This window comes from Carettochelys insculpta, chromosome 2 (genome assembly GCF_033958435.1).
Source record: "Carettochelys insculpta isolate YL-2023 chromosome 2, ASM3395843v1, whole genome shotgun sequence".
Lineage (NCBI taxonomy): Eukaryota > Metazoa > Chordata > Testudines > Carettochelyidae > Carettochelys > Carettochelys insculpta.
In genome coordinates, this window is record NC_134138.1 from 87,606,711 (window position 1) to 87,622,617 (window position 15,907).

General features: G+C 41.8%; 1 protein-coding gene across 3 annotated transcripts in view; it reads left to right on the top strand.

The window, feature by feature from the left end:
- ZNF521 (zinc finger protein 521) overlaps window positions 1–15,907 on the top strand; it is a 313,961-nt gene that overhangs the window by 126,962 nt on the left and 171,092 nt on the right. For all 3 annotated transcript variants that reach the window (XM_074987272.1, XM_074987270.1, XM_074987271.1), the window contains one exon: window positions 10,838–14,190. In XM_074987272.1, the coding sequence (XP_074843373.1) occupies window positions 10,838–14,190 (3,353 nt within the window). The remainder of the gene's footprint in view (window positions 1–10,837; window positions 14,191–15,907) is intronic.

The window sequence follows — 15,907 nt, forward strand, 5'->3', positions numbered from 1 at the left end:
ACTCCCATTCACAGTGGTAAGTGGAGATAGCAAAAGCAGAAAACCTGTGTGAAATCACTCCAGTTTAATAAAGAATTTGACCCATTTTCTCTGTCATTCATAGTTGTCCTTAAGAAACAGCGTGAACACTGCTACCAGTAATAAACCATAATGATTATCTTCCTGCTGCAATTTTGCATGGAAGATGTCATTAATTACTTGATGTGTTTCAAAGCACTTTACATTTAATTTTATGTAAAAATGTATAGGATAAAATACAATAAAATGAGCCTGGAGGGGAGTTTCTTCACCTCCCCGGTATCTTTGTCTTTGGTATAAGAGTTATGGGGATGCCTTTTTCTGACCTGAGTTTCAATGGAGCAGTGCAGGTGGTCTCTGACTCATTGCACAAACACAACAGAAAAAAGAGACAAAAAACAGCAGAAGAAATGCAGTTTTAAATTTTTGTTTAATGTTATGTTTAAACGGTCAACAAATGTGTTGACTCATTGTAGTCAAAGAGTCTTGAGTAAATTAATTGTGTAACAGGATTCTCCATTATGGAGCATGATTTAATAAGCTCTGGGTGTGGTGCCTATTATTAACTGTGTGTTGGGGAGCATGGAAAAATTGTTCTACCCCAACAATTGAAAATTTTTTCTGTGACCTTATGCCACTCCTCCCCACCTTGCTTTGAAAAACAAACAAACAAAAGAAATCTATGTCTTCACATTCTTTAAGTAAATTGGATGGTGATTGTGTCTCCAGCTTATCACACATCAGCTTTTATCAAGGTTAAAAGTGGACTGCTTAAGAATGCACTGTTTTCTCTTTAATTGGTTGTGGAAGATGGAATTCACTGAGCTCCATCTGTTCAAATGAACTTTAAGTAACAAGCAAGGAAAAACATTTATGTTCCTTTCTACATATGTAATACTGATGTGTCTTGTGAAGAAGGCGTAGTGGAACAGGAGACTTGGGTTGGGAGAGCAGTACTGGAACATTAGCGACTTAACTTGGGCAATAAAGGCATTTTGCAAATATTTGAGGTCTAAAATGTTGTTTCTGGGATCTGTCTTTTTTCTTATCACAATATTTAAAATGGGGGGAAACCCCACCATCTCCTGCTGTCAGTGTAGAACATCTTTAAGTGGCTCCCCCAGTAACCCAACTGCTAATGCGTTTAATTGGTCCTGCAAGAGTAGTTTTGAAATATTGATAGATTTTAAAAACATCTGTAAATTATAAATAATTTTTAAAGTTCACATTTCTCTTTTGAATACCCATTACAGAGTGTTAGTTTTCAAGTAGTTAAATAAGTTATGAGACAAATGAATGAGTTTAATTTGCTACCACTGATGTGAAAAAAAAATGTGGTGGTTATAGTATTAAAGTTGTAGCTTTTCCAGAAGTTGTTTATATTTCTGGTGAGAAGAAATAGGGAAATAACGCATGGTTTGTTTAAATTGTGTTTAAACTTTAGCATTTTCCAACAATCCTTCTAGACCGTATGCCCTCCCCAGAGCTGCTCACAGATATCATGAGGTCAGATCCTCTAGGCTAGCCAGGGATCTACCTCTGAGTTCCAGGAGCAACAGGGGGTCCTGGTCCATCATAGGGTCATCTGCGTGTGAAGTGGGCCCAGTGACCAAAGAGCAAATAGACTGCCCAGCATCAAAGATGCCAAGCCAGCAGATGGGCCTGATGAAGGCCTCAACATCTAATGGCAAGCTGGTTATGGGATTCCCGTGTAAAGCAGTGGAATTCCCCAATCCATGAGCTATAGGTGTCAGTACCTATCATCATGGCCCGGGACTTCAGCACCACGGACTCAGGCCCCGGGTTTGAAGACGCTGGACTCTGATGCCAAGATCTCCATCTGCAAGGGTGTGAGAGAACTGAGTCATGGCACCGATCCCTGTAACCATGGTGCCCATTGCACTTCCAACCAGAGTTCGCTACAGCACAGATTACCATTGCCTGGGCTGGGGTGGGCAATAAGCAGCCCGTGGAGCAGACATGGTTTGCCAAGGTTAGCCCCTGGCAGGGCAATGGCACTATGTTTACCTGCATGTCCATAGGTACAGCTGCTTGCAGCTCCTCTTGGCCATGGATTGCTGTTCCTGTTGCCAATAGTTTCTATGAGAAGCAACACAGACTTGGACATGGCTTCCCACAGCTCCGATTGGCTGGAAACGGCGCTCTCCCAGGCATCATTCCCCATTATTGTGTTTTTGCTCCCAGTCACAGCATTGGTCTCTGGCTCCCGGATACTGGTCTTCATGCAGGGATCAATCTTTACCCTCTCCTCTGCTCCCAACAGACGCAGCATGTACTGTGTAGTCAAGGCCCCAGACCATGGCTGGTCATCACTTACATAATGGCAAAAGCCTGCATCAGCATTAGAGTGAGTTCCATTCATCACCCTCCACCTCCCCCGGCTTTGCCAGTTTGTTACCCTTGTCTCCAGTGCTTTGACCTGGGATGAGCAGCCCATCGGGGCAGTCTCAGCACAGAAGATCATTGCTCCCATCTCTATCATTCCCTACACATCAGTGTGAGGGAGCTCAGAGTGATTTACTTCTGCTGCCACACACCTTCCTACCAACCTAAAGAGCAAGGTGATCCAGATCCTAACAGATAATACAGTATCTATGTTTTGTATCTGCAAGCAAGGCAGAGTCAGGTTGTCTGCTCCTTGCCAAGAAGCCCTCAGGCTATGGGACTTCTGTGTACAACATGGCATCCATCTCATAGCCATACACCTCCCCAGGGCGAGGAATGCCTTGGTAGATTGCCTCAGCAGGACCTCTTCATCTTTCCATGAATAGTGTCTTGATCTCCCTAGAAGTGGGGAGCTCATCAGGTGGATATGTTTGCATCCAGGCAGAACAGGAAATGCCGCACTTTCTTCTGTCAGGGGTTTGACAGAGATTTCTTAAGAGATGCTTCCCTGCTTCTGTGGTTGGGGGATAGAAGCACTCTACAGTATGGATTCCCTCCAGTTCTGTTGATCAGCAAAGTTCTCATGAAGATGAAAGAGAACAATGCAAAGGTGATCTTCATACTGTCAACTGGGTTGGCATGCTGCTGGACTTTTTGGTGGTTCCTCTGTTAGACCTACCGCTCCGGTCATATCTGCTGTCACAAAACTATGGCTGTCTTCTGCATCTGAACTTTGCATCGCTACATCCAGTGGCTTGGCTGCTGCATGGTTAAATAGAAAGTGCTCGGGTGGTGCCCAACAGGTTTTGCTGGGCAGCAGAAGGCCCTCCACTATCATGACTTACCTGACCAAATAGAAATGGTTTTCTTGTCAGGCCTCAGATAAAGGTATTCAGCTAGGCAGCCCTCACTGCACTCAGTCCCAGCCTACCTTTTGCATCACAAGCTCCAAGCCTGTCCTTTTCAAATATCAAGGTCTGTTTGGCTACCACTTTGGCCTTCCAGCTGCTGTTTAAGGGTAGGCTGGACATAATTGCCTGATTTCTCATGGGACTTGAGCATCTCTGCCGTCAGATCAGGGATCCCGGACTTCTGTGAGACCGGAATCTTGTGGTCACAGAACATACGCTGTTAGTATCTGGTTTTCTGCTCTCTCGTTATTGTTTCCTGGAAGCTCACATTCTTGGTTGCAATACCATCTTCCTGCTGTGTCTCTGAAATTAGTTTGCACACCTTATACTACTCTATATTGTGTTTATAAAGATTCAGCTCTGGCTATACCTGGCTTTCCTGCCCAAGGTGGTCTCACAGTTTCATATGTGCCAGGACATTTACTTACCTGCTTATTTCCCACAAAGCCACAGTAGAGTATGGGTTGCATTCTCGAGACATCTACATAGAAAGAATGAAGCCATTCTGCAAGTTAATGCAATTATTTGTCGCAACAGGCGACAGGATGAAAGGTTGTCCAGTGTATGCCCAAAGAATTTCTTCTGGGATGACTGCATTTGTTGCTACTGTTCTCAGGCAAGGGTGCCACCTCTAACAATTATCGCTCATTTAACCGGTGTGCAAGCCTCTTCAGTAGCGTTTTTAGCTCAAGGATATCTTAGCTTTCTTAGCGTCTCCAGGATAGCTGTAAGGCGGTCACCTGATCTTCCACCCACATGTTTAGGTCCCATTGTGTACTTCGTCAGGAGGCCCAGGATGATGTTGGTTTTCGTAGAGCAGTGTTATAAGTTTTATAAGCTGCAAGACCATGAAATCCAAGCCCACTTCTAAGGGTACTGCTTGTGAGTCACCTTGAGTGGACTTCAACATAAGCAAGTACTCAAAGTAAAAAAACTGCTCACCTACCTTTTCTAAGTGGTGTTCTTCGAGCTTTGTTGCTTATTTCCATTCCATTACCTGCCCTCTTATTCCTCTCTGAGTTTCCAGCAGGAAGGAAATGAGAAAGTGTAGGGTCAGTGGCACCTAGTACAGTGCCGCAAGAGTATGGAACATGGATGTAAATATACTTAGAATGGAATGGACACAAGCAACACACCACGAAACACAACAGTTATGAAAGGTAAGTATCCAGGTGGGTTTTCTCATTTTGTTTTGATTTTGGCAGTTATGCCTGATATGGGAGTGGGACGGGGGGGTGGGGGGTGGAGGGGTGCGCGGGTTCAAAAGATCTGGGTCCTGTTTCAGCTCACAGATTACATCTGCAAACCTGAGGATGATAACTTAGCTTCCCTTTGTTTCTGTAAAACTGCCAGTAAAAATGAAGAGAATCCAGTGATGCTTTGTACGGGTATGGTGGCACTTAATTCATTAATATTTGTAAACACCTGACAGCTCAGAGTGAGACACATAATAGATGCTTTGTTGTTTGTTTCTTAATGCTATTGAAATGTTCATGCAATTTTTTCTAGAAATATCAATAGCAAAATTTGGGTTGTGTAAATCATACAGAAAAAGGAGGCACCAGCAGAGCAACTCATTTTGCCCTGCAGAATATTCCAGCCAAAATGTGTGTCTGTCAGGCACCTTCCTGGCCACTAACTGCGTGTTTCTGAAGCAGCACTGTTCAGTAAGCAGCACCAGGGATAAGATCACTTTCAAGACTTCACAACTGAGGCTGGCACATAAGTGTCTGGCTTCCTGCGCCACAGAGGTGCTTTGTACTCTGCTGCTTCCCTGCCCCCTGTCCCCATAGAATAACTCCTTCTGGTATTACTTCACTTTTCTGTTAGTGAGCACTTTTCCCCATAAATATGACAGAACAGGTGTTACTCTGCTACTAACTGAGTTTCCAGCTGTCCTCCTCCAGCACAAACCAGGCAAAATCTGTTGTTTAGTCCTATTAGGCAGATGAGAGAACTATCAAGTCTGAGATGGAGGTCTTCCTTGCAGGATATGGCAGTTTTGTTGCCAGAAGATGGTCAGGAAGGCCTGGCTGGCTAACAAAGACAGTCCTTCAGCTGCTGGGTGTAGTTCCAGTTTTGCATCCCCTTTGGCAGCAGCACAGAGACTGCTGCAGTGTGGCCAGCCAGAAAAATTAGGAAATAAGGACCTCTTTTATTTACTCAGGCTGCTGAATCATGGGCATTCCTGTCTGCTTGGAGAACAGTCAGGCAGCTCTACTTTCCACTGGAAGTCTCAGGAGTGTTTGGTACTTTCATCTCAGAGTGTTCACACACTTGTTTTAATGTGCTTTATGGAAATGGTGAAACTCAGCAAGTACAGTTGCTGTAGAAAAACATCTGCACCAACTATTCACGCACACTCGCATCTTTAAATAGACTTTCAGGCCTTGGAGCTGATTTCCAGCAAAATTTCTCAGTGGTGAGAGCTAGGGCTCTCTTCGAGTCAGCTAGTGTGAAGTGACTGGTTCCAAAAATTAAAAATTTACATGGACATGTTAAGTGCATCACATTGAAACACAGAATACGTGCCGTAACACAAAAAAGGCATTAACAGTAAATAGCACTTAGTACCAAAGGAAAAAAAATGCAAGTCAATACAGGAAATATAGTTTAAACCCCAGAAAATACTGTATAAAATGCTTAGGGCTGTATTCTGACGTCATAAATGTACACAACCCCCATGGATCTCCTTTGCAATTGTACATGTATATTTGAAGGTACAGTTTTGTCCAAAGTATTTTAAAAGAGCTTATTAAACATAAAATCACTGTAGTAATGTTAATGTAGTTGAATGTCAGTGTCTCTAGATCAGTGGTTCCTCAGCTTTTCACTAGTGCGAATCCCCAATCACCTCCCAAACCATTTGCGGACCCCCATCAAAGCCAATTCTAGCCATTGTGTGCACTGCATTAAATGAAAAAAGAAGCCACAACATAGATTTGTGGACAGCAGTTAATACTATTGGAAGATATTTAATTTAAAAATAATAGATTGTAATTTTGCAGTTTATTTTAAACTTATTTTCTATGATCATTTTTGTTTCTCTCATGTTTTTCATGGGACCCCTGCAATACCCTCACAGACCCAAGCCCCAAGTTGGGAACCACTGCACAAGAATTATGCACAAGGTGCTATGCAGAATAGCAACAAACTATTTATATTTTCTATTAGCATGATTGTTGAAAAGGGATTTGGGGTCTGTTCTTAGGAGGTGAAATTTATCCTCTCACGCATCCAGATTTAAGTAGGGAGCTCCATGGGGATTGGAGAGGATAAAATTCACTACCGTGCTACATGGCTGCATGTCTGTTCAGTGTAGCTCTTCCGAGACAGCTGTACCAACCCATTGGTTGGAACTGCAGCTGCTGCAGTAGGGAAGTCACAGGTAAAATCAGATAAACTGAATTCACCCATTTCTCACTTGAGGGATATGAGCTTTGCTTTGGGGTTTTCCTTTTCTTTTTTTAACCACTGCCCCACTGAGCAGTTCCTCTTCCTCCCTTGTTGTGTACATTGTGACCATGTGGTTATAGATTCTAGAGCTCTTCCCTTAACGGGCCACAAACCTTGCCAAAGCTAGATCTACACTGCACACCACTGGTTGTGGTATGTAGCATACAGAGACTTATTTGCTGCGGTAAAAAGCAGGCTATGTCCACACTCAGTTGTGTAGCTGTATAGATCAGTGAAAGACACTGGCAGCAGGGAACCACCTGCAGAAGGCATCAGCCTCCTCCCCTTGCCAGTGGTCTGGCTTTTGTGGTGGGTCATTAGCTGCAAGGAACTGTCTGAACCTTTTTCTCCAGTGGGAATCATTTCCTATGGTATAGCCATGGTGGCACAGCAGACATATCGCCACACTTCAGGCATGTCTTTACTCACTTAAGTGTGCCTCACTGGCTACTCAACTATTCATGCTTGTGTTGTGGGGGTTATGCATGTGTGTACTCTCCAGCCCCTGGGAGGGCAGATGCGGTGTAGGCATAATGCAAGTGTATTGGCCTGTTAAAGTGTGTGCGTGGAGTTTGACATTATGGCAAAAAGCACATGCAAAAGCCTCTACGTCATCCCTTCATGGCTGATCTGGTTGTGGTCTTTTTCTTTGAGCTGCACATCAGTCTTTAAGTAGTGTAGAGGAATGTGTGCAAAATTTTACTCAGGAACATGCAATTGCCTGACACTGATGTTATGTGGGCAGGATTTCCCATGTGCTGTTAAGCAACTAGCTCATTTTCTCACACTAAAGAAGTAGATTTCCATTTTGAAATATAATTACAGAAATTAGTCTTTGTAAGACTTAATTTTATTTGAAAGGATTTTTTTTAAATGCCATGGCTTATTGCACTGAATCATTTTGGCCTTGATTCTTATACATGCTGAAAAGGAAATGCTCGTATATCCTATTAAATCCATTCTCTTTCCACCTTTTTTTTTTTAACCTTGAATAAAAGGTACAGGAGCATTCTCCAAACAATGAGAATTGTATGGGGAAGAAGGAAGGGACCACCATGTGCTTACATCTCAATCACATTCAGAACCTTAACTTGGCTTTGCTGTGTGCTTGGTATTCATCTGAGATTTACAAGCTAAAGGGAGTGATTATGTAATAGGTAAACACAGGCAGATAGTGGTCACAAAAAGACAGTGATTTAGTACTGTGTCAGTGACAGGGCACTATGTTTAACACTTACGGTATAGTTCTCCAAACATTTGCAATAATATATCATGCCTGGATAGTATATACAATTTAATACCAAATCTGGCTACAAAATATGTAGCCTATGCAGTGAAAGACTATTCTTCAGTTGTATAATGTAAATTCCTGGTTCATCTATCCGAAATGCATTTGATTTTTTAAAAGGGCAAAAGTTTTTTTTCTGTGTGTTTATTTCACTAAAGCTTGCTGGAGATTTTCAGTCAAAATAAAATTGTGGCAACAACGTTGGGGGGGGATTAAAAATTGTATTTTCCTCCTATTTTGCTACCTGCTGTAGTTTTTAAGCCAAATTCAGCTATTTGAAAGTGCAGAATGTAGATTTTACTTGTGTGAAGTAAGACACCATTAATGGGACAATTAAAACCCTGCAACTATCTAGTGCTATTTAGTATTTGTCCTGAACAACAAGAAACTTTGTGCAATGTTTTAGTAGATGACAGCTTGTGAATACTGGGAAGGAGTGATACACTAATCCTTCAAAATGTGCAATTTTGAGTTGTGCTTAACTCACATTAACGTGAGTTAAATGCAGCTCAAAATCCTAGTCACCCAGGCCCTGGCTTAACCCCTCTGTCCCTCACGGCCCCAGTGCAAACCCGCCACCACCCCCGTGGCCTGGTTCAACCCCTCCCCTCCACCCCCACGCACACATGGCTCCAGCTCAACCCACCACAGGGCCACACGGCCCTGGCTCAACTCCACCCCCTTGGCCCCCCTGCTGCCCTAACTTTCCCCAGGCTGAACGCCCTGTCCCCCTCCCATGGCCCCAACCCACCACCAGGCTTAACCCTCTCCAGCTGCTCCCCTCCCCCAACCCCAGGATTTATCTTTGAAAAGGAGCTCCAGGCGCTCCTGCTGCTTTCCCGGCTGCAGAACGTGCGTTCCGCCAGGGGAGAAAAAACACCCCCCTCCACCTTACGCGAAATCCAAGTTACACAGGGGTGTGTGGGAACACAACCATCACATGAGTCGAGGGACTGCTGTATTTGAAAGAAATTGAACACCTTTGCCCATTCAACAAGATGGTAGTTTGGTTTGTTTGTCTTTTCCATGGGCCAGTTGAATAGGATGTATGCTGTGTGGGTAATTTGTAAAATCCTCTCTTTCAGTAATAAACAAGAGGATACAAAATGCAGCTTTCAACTTATATTGAAAAGCATTGTTGCAATGGGCTGGATTCCAGAATTGGTGTTTGGTTGTTTTCTCAGAGTTAGATTGTTGCCATCTGGCATTGATAGTGAGATGGTGTTGTCATCAGTTTCTAGAGGCAGGAAAGGAAGAATCCTCATCTGTTTCCTGTGGATAAGCAGGACTCTGATAATCTAGTAAAATCTTGTTACCTTAAAGAAGGCAAGCTTGGAAGTTGTTTACATAATATAATCCAGCTCTAAATTCCATGTTAATATGATAAGTTCCTTTGTTAGGGGTCTGTAGATGTTAAGAAACTTGGTGGGTTTTTTTTAAATATCTTAAGAAAAAAAACTCTCAGGTTTATTCAGTCTTTTTCTATAGTATTAGCTTAATCAACTTTGGGTTTAAAAGGAAATGAAACAACGAGGTTGCCTGTGGAAGGGGATAAAGAACTTTTTTTCAGATGGAGCTGTCAGACATTTTTTTAAAGAGGTTTTTTACCCAAATATTCTAAAAAGGCATTAAACCACAGTGTTGTCTGTTTAAAAATAAAGCTGCGAAAATCCAAAATAATACCTGTTAAGCAATTAATTAAAAGTCACCTGGAGGTCCAGAAATGAAGTATTAACATGAATAACGAATTTAAGTTTTATAGCTGACTTGCATTTTTGTTTGTCATTTCTTTGTTACTCATAAATCTTTCAGGTTTTACCATAAGCATGTATCATTTTTTCCTGTTTCCATTTTTTTACAAGTTGCTTTGTCTATGGTCACCTAAAAGTGTAGGTTCTGTTTAACTAAGGAAATTCATCTGTCTGAAGCTTTTGCAAAAAGGAAGAAATGGTGGACCACCTCTTGAACTTTAGAAACAAAATACACTGTGAGGATCTGGCTCTTGTGGAACATTCTTATTCTCCTTGATCCCAGGTGGCATAGTATAATAATATTTGCTAGTTTGTTTTGAACATTTAATAAGCCATTTGCTGGCTTGAGGTTACCAAATAGTAGAAGAGATCCTGGCTCCATGTTTTTGGGGAAGACATCATTTTTATTGTGTTTTTTGTTCATTTCCTTCCTTCCTTTGTAATTTTTAATATTATTTTGTTGAAGGCAGCAAAGTTTATATCAATAATAACCCCTAAAAGATTTCTGTTCTGAGAATCAACTTTAAGAGAGAAAAGTAGAGGAGAAGCTCTGGGAGTTTTTATTAAATACTAAGTATGTGGGTTGACTGCATTCATTTTAAATAATTTCTGTAATATTTCCTCCTTTCATAGACTCTTCCGATGCTCACGTAATATGCAAACTGTTTTACAATGGATACAAAAGAACATTAAATATATTAAAATCTGCATTTTAATAAAGTTGTCAATGTATAATACACATTCTAACTAAGGGAGGATGATAAAAAGGCAGTAAAAGAGTAATATAGACCTATAATTATTTAATAACTTTTCATATTTTACTGTCTGGTAAAAATAAAAGAAGGATTAAAGTTGTTGGATCTGAAAGAGATCCCATTCCAAGTTTAGTACATTGCATGATTGTCTCAACTGTTTAAAGGTGTTAGAGCATTTTATGTTTATACATGTTTTGCATCTTTTGAACGTCAGGCGAATAAGTATACATGCATTTTTTTTTCTCATTCCAGATGGAGTGGATATTGAGGATGATCCCACTTGCTCATGGCCAGCTTCATCACCTTCCAGCAAAGACCAGACTTCACCAAGCCATGGGGAAGGTTGTGATTTTGGTGAGGAAGAAGGTGGTCCAGGATTGCCTTATCCATGCCAGTTCTGTGACAAGTCATTCAGTCGGCTCAGCTACTTAAAGCATCATGAGCAAAGTCACAGCGACAAGCTCCCTTTCAAATGCACATATTGTAGTCGCCTCTTTAAACACAAGCGGAGCAGAGATCGCCATATAAAACTTCACACAGGAGACAAGAAGTATCATTGCAGTGAATGTGATGCAGCATTTTCAAGGAGTGATCACCTTAAAATTCACCTAAAGACTCATACGTCTAACAAGCCATATAAATGTGCCATTTGTAGACGTGGGTTCCTTTCCTCTAGTTCACTTCATGGTCACATGCAGGTTCACGAAAGAAACAAGGATGGTTCTCAGTCTGCCTCCAGGATGGAGGAGTGGAAAATGAAAGACACTCAGAAATGCAGTCAGTGTGAAGAAGGCTTTGATTTTCCTGAAGATCTTCAAAAACACATAGCCGAATGCCACCCCGAGTGTTCCCCTAATGACGACAGGGCTGCTCTTCAATGTGTTTATTGCCATGAACTCTTTGTAGAGGAAAGCTCTCTTGTAAATCACATGGAGCAGGCTCATAATGGTGAAAAGAAGAATTCATGCAGCATTTGCTCAGAGAACTTCCATACTGTGGAAGAACTGTACAGCCACATGGATAGTCACCAGCAATCTGAATCATGCAATCACAGCAACAGCCCTTCTCTGGTAACTGTTGGCTACACCTCAGTATCTAGCACCACTCCAGATTCAAACCTCTCAGTGGACAGTTCAACAATGGTAGAAACTGCTCCCCCAATAACAAAGGGTCGTGGAAGAAAGCGGGCAGCCCAACAAGTACCAGATATCACTGGTCCCTCAAGTAAGCAAGCAAAAGTTACTTATAGCTGCATTTATTGCAACAAACAGTTATTTTCAAGCCTTGCTGTTCTGCAGATTCACCTGAAAACTATGCATTTAGATAAACCTGAACAAGCGCATATCTGTCAGTATTGTTTGGAGGTGTTACCTTCACTTTATAATCTGAATGAACATCTTAAGCAAGTCCATGAAGCTCCAGACCCAGCATTGATTGTTTCTACCATGCCTGCCATGGTGTACCAGTGCAATTTCTGCTCTGACGTATTTAATGACCTCAACACTCTTCAGGAACATATCCGATGTTCTCATGGATTTGCAAACCCTGCTGCTAAAGACAGTAATGCGTTCTTTTGTCCCCATTGCTACATGGGATTTCTTACTGATTCTTCTTTGGAAGAGCATATTAGACAAGTCCATTGTGATCTTAGCAGTTCCCGTTTTGGTTCTCCCGTACTTGGAACCCCAAAAGATCCAGTAGTGGAAGTATATTCCTGTTCTTATTGTACTAATTCTCCAATATTTAACAGTGTCCTTAAATTGAACAAGCATATCAAGGAGAACCATAAGAACATTCCTTTGGCATTGAATTATATCCACAATGGAAAGAAATCTAGAGCCTTGAGCCCCTTATCTCCTGTAACTATAGAGCAAACTTCTTTAAAGATGATGCAAGCGGTAGGTGGGGCTCCTCCACGTTCTGCAGGTGAATATATCTGCAATCAGTGTGGTGCTAAGTATACATCTCTGGATGGTTTTCAGACTCATTTAAAAACTCACCTTGACACTGTCCTGCCAAAACTGACCTGCCCTCAGTGCAACAAGGAGTTTCCAAACCAAGAGTCACTGCTGAAGCATGTTACAATTCATTTCATGATAACCTCTACATACTATATCTGTGAAAGCTGTGACAAGCAGTTCACTTCAGTGGATGACTTACAAAAACACCTGCTCGACATGCACACATTTGTATTCTTCCGCTGCACGTTGTGTCAAGAGGTTTTTGACTCGAAGGTCTCCATTCAGCTACACCTGGCTGTGAAGCACAGCAATGAAAAGAAGGTTTACAGGTGCACTTCTTGTAATTGGGACTTTCGGAATGAAACTGACCTACAACTTCATGTTAAACACAATCACCTGGAGAATCAAGGGAAAGTGCACAAGTGCATTTTCTGTGGAGAGTCATTTGGTACAGAGGTGGAGCTTCAGTGCCACATTACTACACATAGCAAAAAATACAACTGCAAATTCTGCAGCAAAGCATTTCATGCCATCATATTGCTAGAGAAACACTTGAGGGAAAAACATTGTGTTTTTGAAACTAAAACTCCAAACTGTGGAACAAATGGAGCCTCAGAGCAAGTTCAGAAAGAGGAAGTGGAGCTCCAGACCTTGCTGACCAATAGCCAGGAGTCCCATAATAGCCATGATGGCAGTGAAGAAGATGTTGATACATCTGAGCCCATGTATGGTTGTGACATTTGTGGGGCAGCATATACGATGGAAACTCTCCTGCAGAATCATCAACTTAGAGACCACAACATCCGACCTGGAGAAAGCGCTATAGTTAAGAAGAAGGCAGAGCTCATTAAAGGGAACTACAAGTGTAATGTGTGTTCTCGAACGTTTTTCTCTGAAAATGGGCTCCGTGAACATATGCAGACACACTTGGGACCAGTGAAACATTATATGTGTCCAATATGTGGTGAGCGGTTTCCATCTCTTTTGACTCTTACTGAACATAAAGTCACACATAGTAAGAGCCTGGACACTGGGAACTGTAGAATTTGCAAAATGCCTCTCCAGAGTGAGGAGGAATTCTTAGAGCATTGTCAGATGCACCCTGATTTGAGAAATTCCTTAACAGGATTCCGCTGTGTGGTATGCATGCAAACTGTGACTTCCACCTTGGAACTGAAAATCCATGGAACATTTCACATGCAAAAAACAGGAAATGGCTCCACAGTGCAGTCCACAGGACGTGCACAGCATCTTCAGAAATTGTACAAATGTGCTTCTTGCCTGAAGGAATTCCGTTCAAAACAGGATTTAGTGAAACTTGACATCAATGGTCTGCCATATGGACTGTGCGCTGTCTGCGTTAATCTCAGTAAAAGCGGTAGTCCAAGTGTCAACATACCTTCAGGCAGTAACAGACAAGGCTTGGGCCCAAATGAGAACTTGAGTTCCATTGAGAACAAGAGCAAGGCAGGGGGACTGAAGACTCGCTGCTCTAGTTGCAATGTTAAATTTGAATCAGAAAGTGAACTCCAGAATCATATCCAGTCAATTCACAGAGAGCTTGTTCCAGACAGCAACAGTACACAGCTGAAAACACCACAAGTATCGCCAATGCCCAGAATCAGTCCTTCTCAATCTGATGAGGTAAACCTCTTTCTTTTGCTGTTGCTGCTTTCACCTTTATGGGGTGGGGGAAGCCCCTACAGACTAACTCGGCTACCTCTCTGATATTTTGCAACTGTGGTTTTCTCAGGTCTTACTTTCACTTGCCAGGAACTGCTTACACTGAACCATGGTGTACTTTCTCCAGTAGTCACTAGCTACCCATTACTTGCTTCTTGTTATGCCCTTGTGTTCTGGCTTCATTGGAGCAGAATAGGACTAATTCCAGTCTCCCTAGGATATTGTCTTCTCTACTACTGAGAGACCTGTTTTCATGCCAGCACAACTAAGATCTGGAATCTTAACTTAGCTTTGCTGCAAGATGGAATCCCTTGCAATGACTTGTGCTTATGGCAAAGAGTCTTAATGACATAGAATAAAATACACAGAGCAAATAATGCTGGCAAAAAGGATGAATGTTCAAAAATATTGGTGAACAACAAATTGGGTGGTTATTTTTGTAGATTATGTTTCAGAGGTTAATTTCCCTGACTTTATCATACTTTGATTAAAATGAAACTCAGCAGTTTATCATCCCCTTAGGGTAAATGGTGAAATTAGGCTTTCCATGACAATTCCATATTTAATTTTCTGTTTATCAACAATATAGGAGATAGCACTGTCACCAATGAACTTAGTATATGAGGATGTAAACTTCGTCTGGGGAGAACATCTTAAAAAGTAAAATCACACATAAATGATCATCCCAATTTTTTGAAAGATTTAATCTGTACTCACCTGTGTGCATAAGTCTAAGAGATAATGTTGGGGTGGTATTAGGGATGGAAGGAAATCCATGTGGGAAGTAAGGGAGAGTCTTTTTTTGCCTTAATGTGATCAAGTACTAGAACATGCTAATTAGCATTTTGTGGATGATTTCTTGCATGTCAGACTCCCAACCGTTCAAGAAACCTAATAGCTCAAAACACACACACTTCCCTTCCCCTCTCTTCCGTTCTCCCTCCTTCCCAAAGGTAGCTTATAGCCAAAGTCTTGCTAAACTGCTATGGGATGCAGATGGATGTAGCATAAGTGGGGCAAATGGGCTCAAATGCCTGGTATTCTATCAGTATTCTCACCCCATATTTGTGATGATATGTGCTGAGAGAAACAAATATCTTCGAACATCACATGATGGGACCATTGAATAATATGGCTCTGTTCACAGAGAAATAGTCACATCTTCCACTGGCTGCAGTGCAAGGTTTTGGCAAGATTGGGGAAAAGGGTAGGTGGAAAGGGCTGGCCTGCCTTATTTCTCTGAAATGTCATCAAACTTTTATCCGATATTACTTGTGGTTTCCTAAGGTTTAAAAGGTCTCTAGCTCATCAGGTACATTGAAAGCCTATCCTGGTTTCTCCAAGCACACTCAAAATCATGTACATTAACAGAAGTTCCCAGGTGGTTGGCCATTTCCTCAGCACCCTCAAAAGCTATTATAATTCATAATTAATCGATTCTACATCTCCATGTTATTTCATTCCATAAAAGTGGAGGCTGTCATCATTAGAGTTCTTGCACCTGATTGGCCCCTCCACTTTCCATTGATAAAACCAACTACTTTAACAGTTTGGGGAGGTTAAAAATCCAGTCTCAACAAATTTCCACTCCCAATAGATTTATGGCCACTGGATTTTCATAGAATCATAGAACAATAGTGCTGGAAGAGACCTAAAACAGCCATCAAGTCCAGCCCCC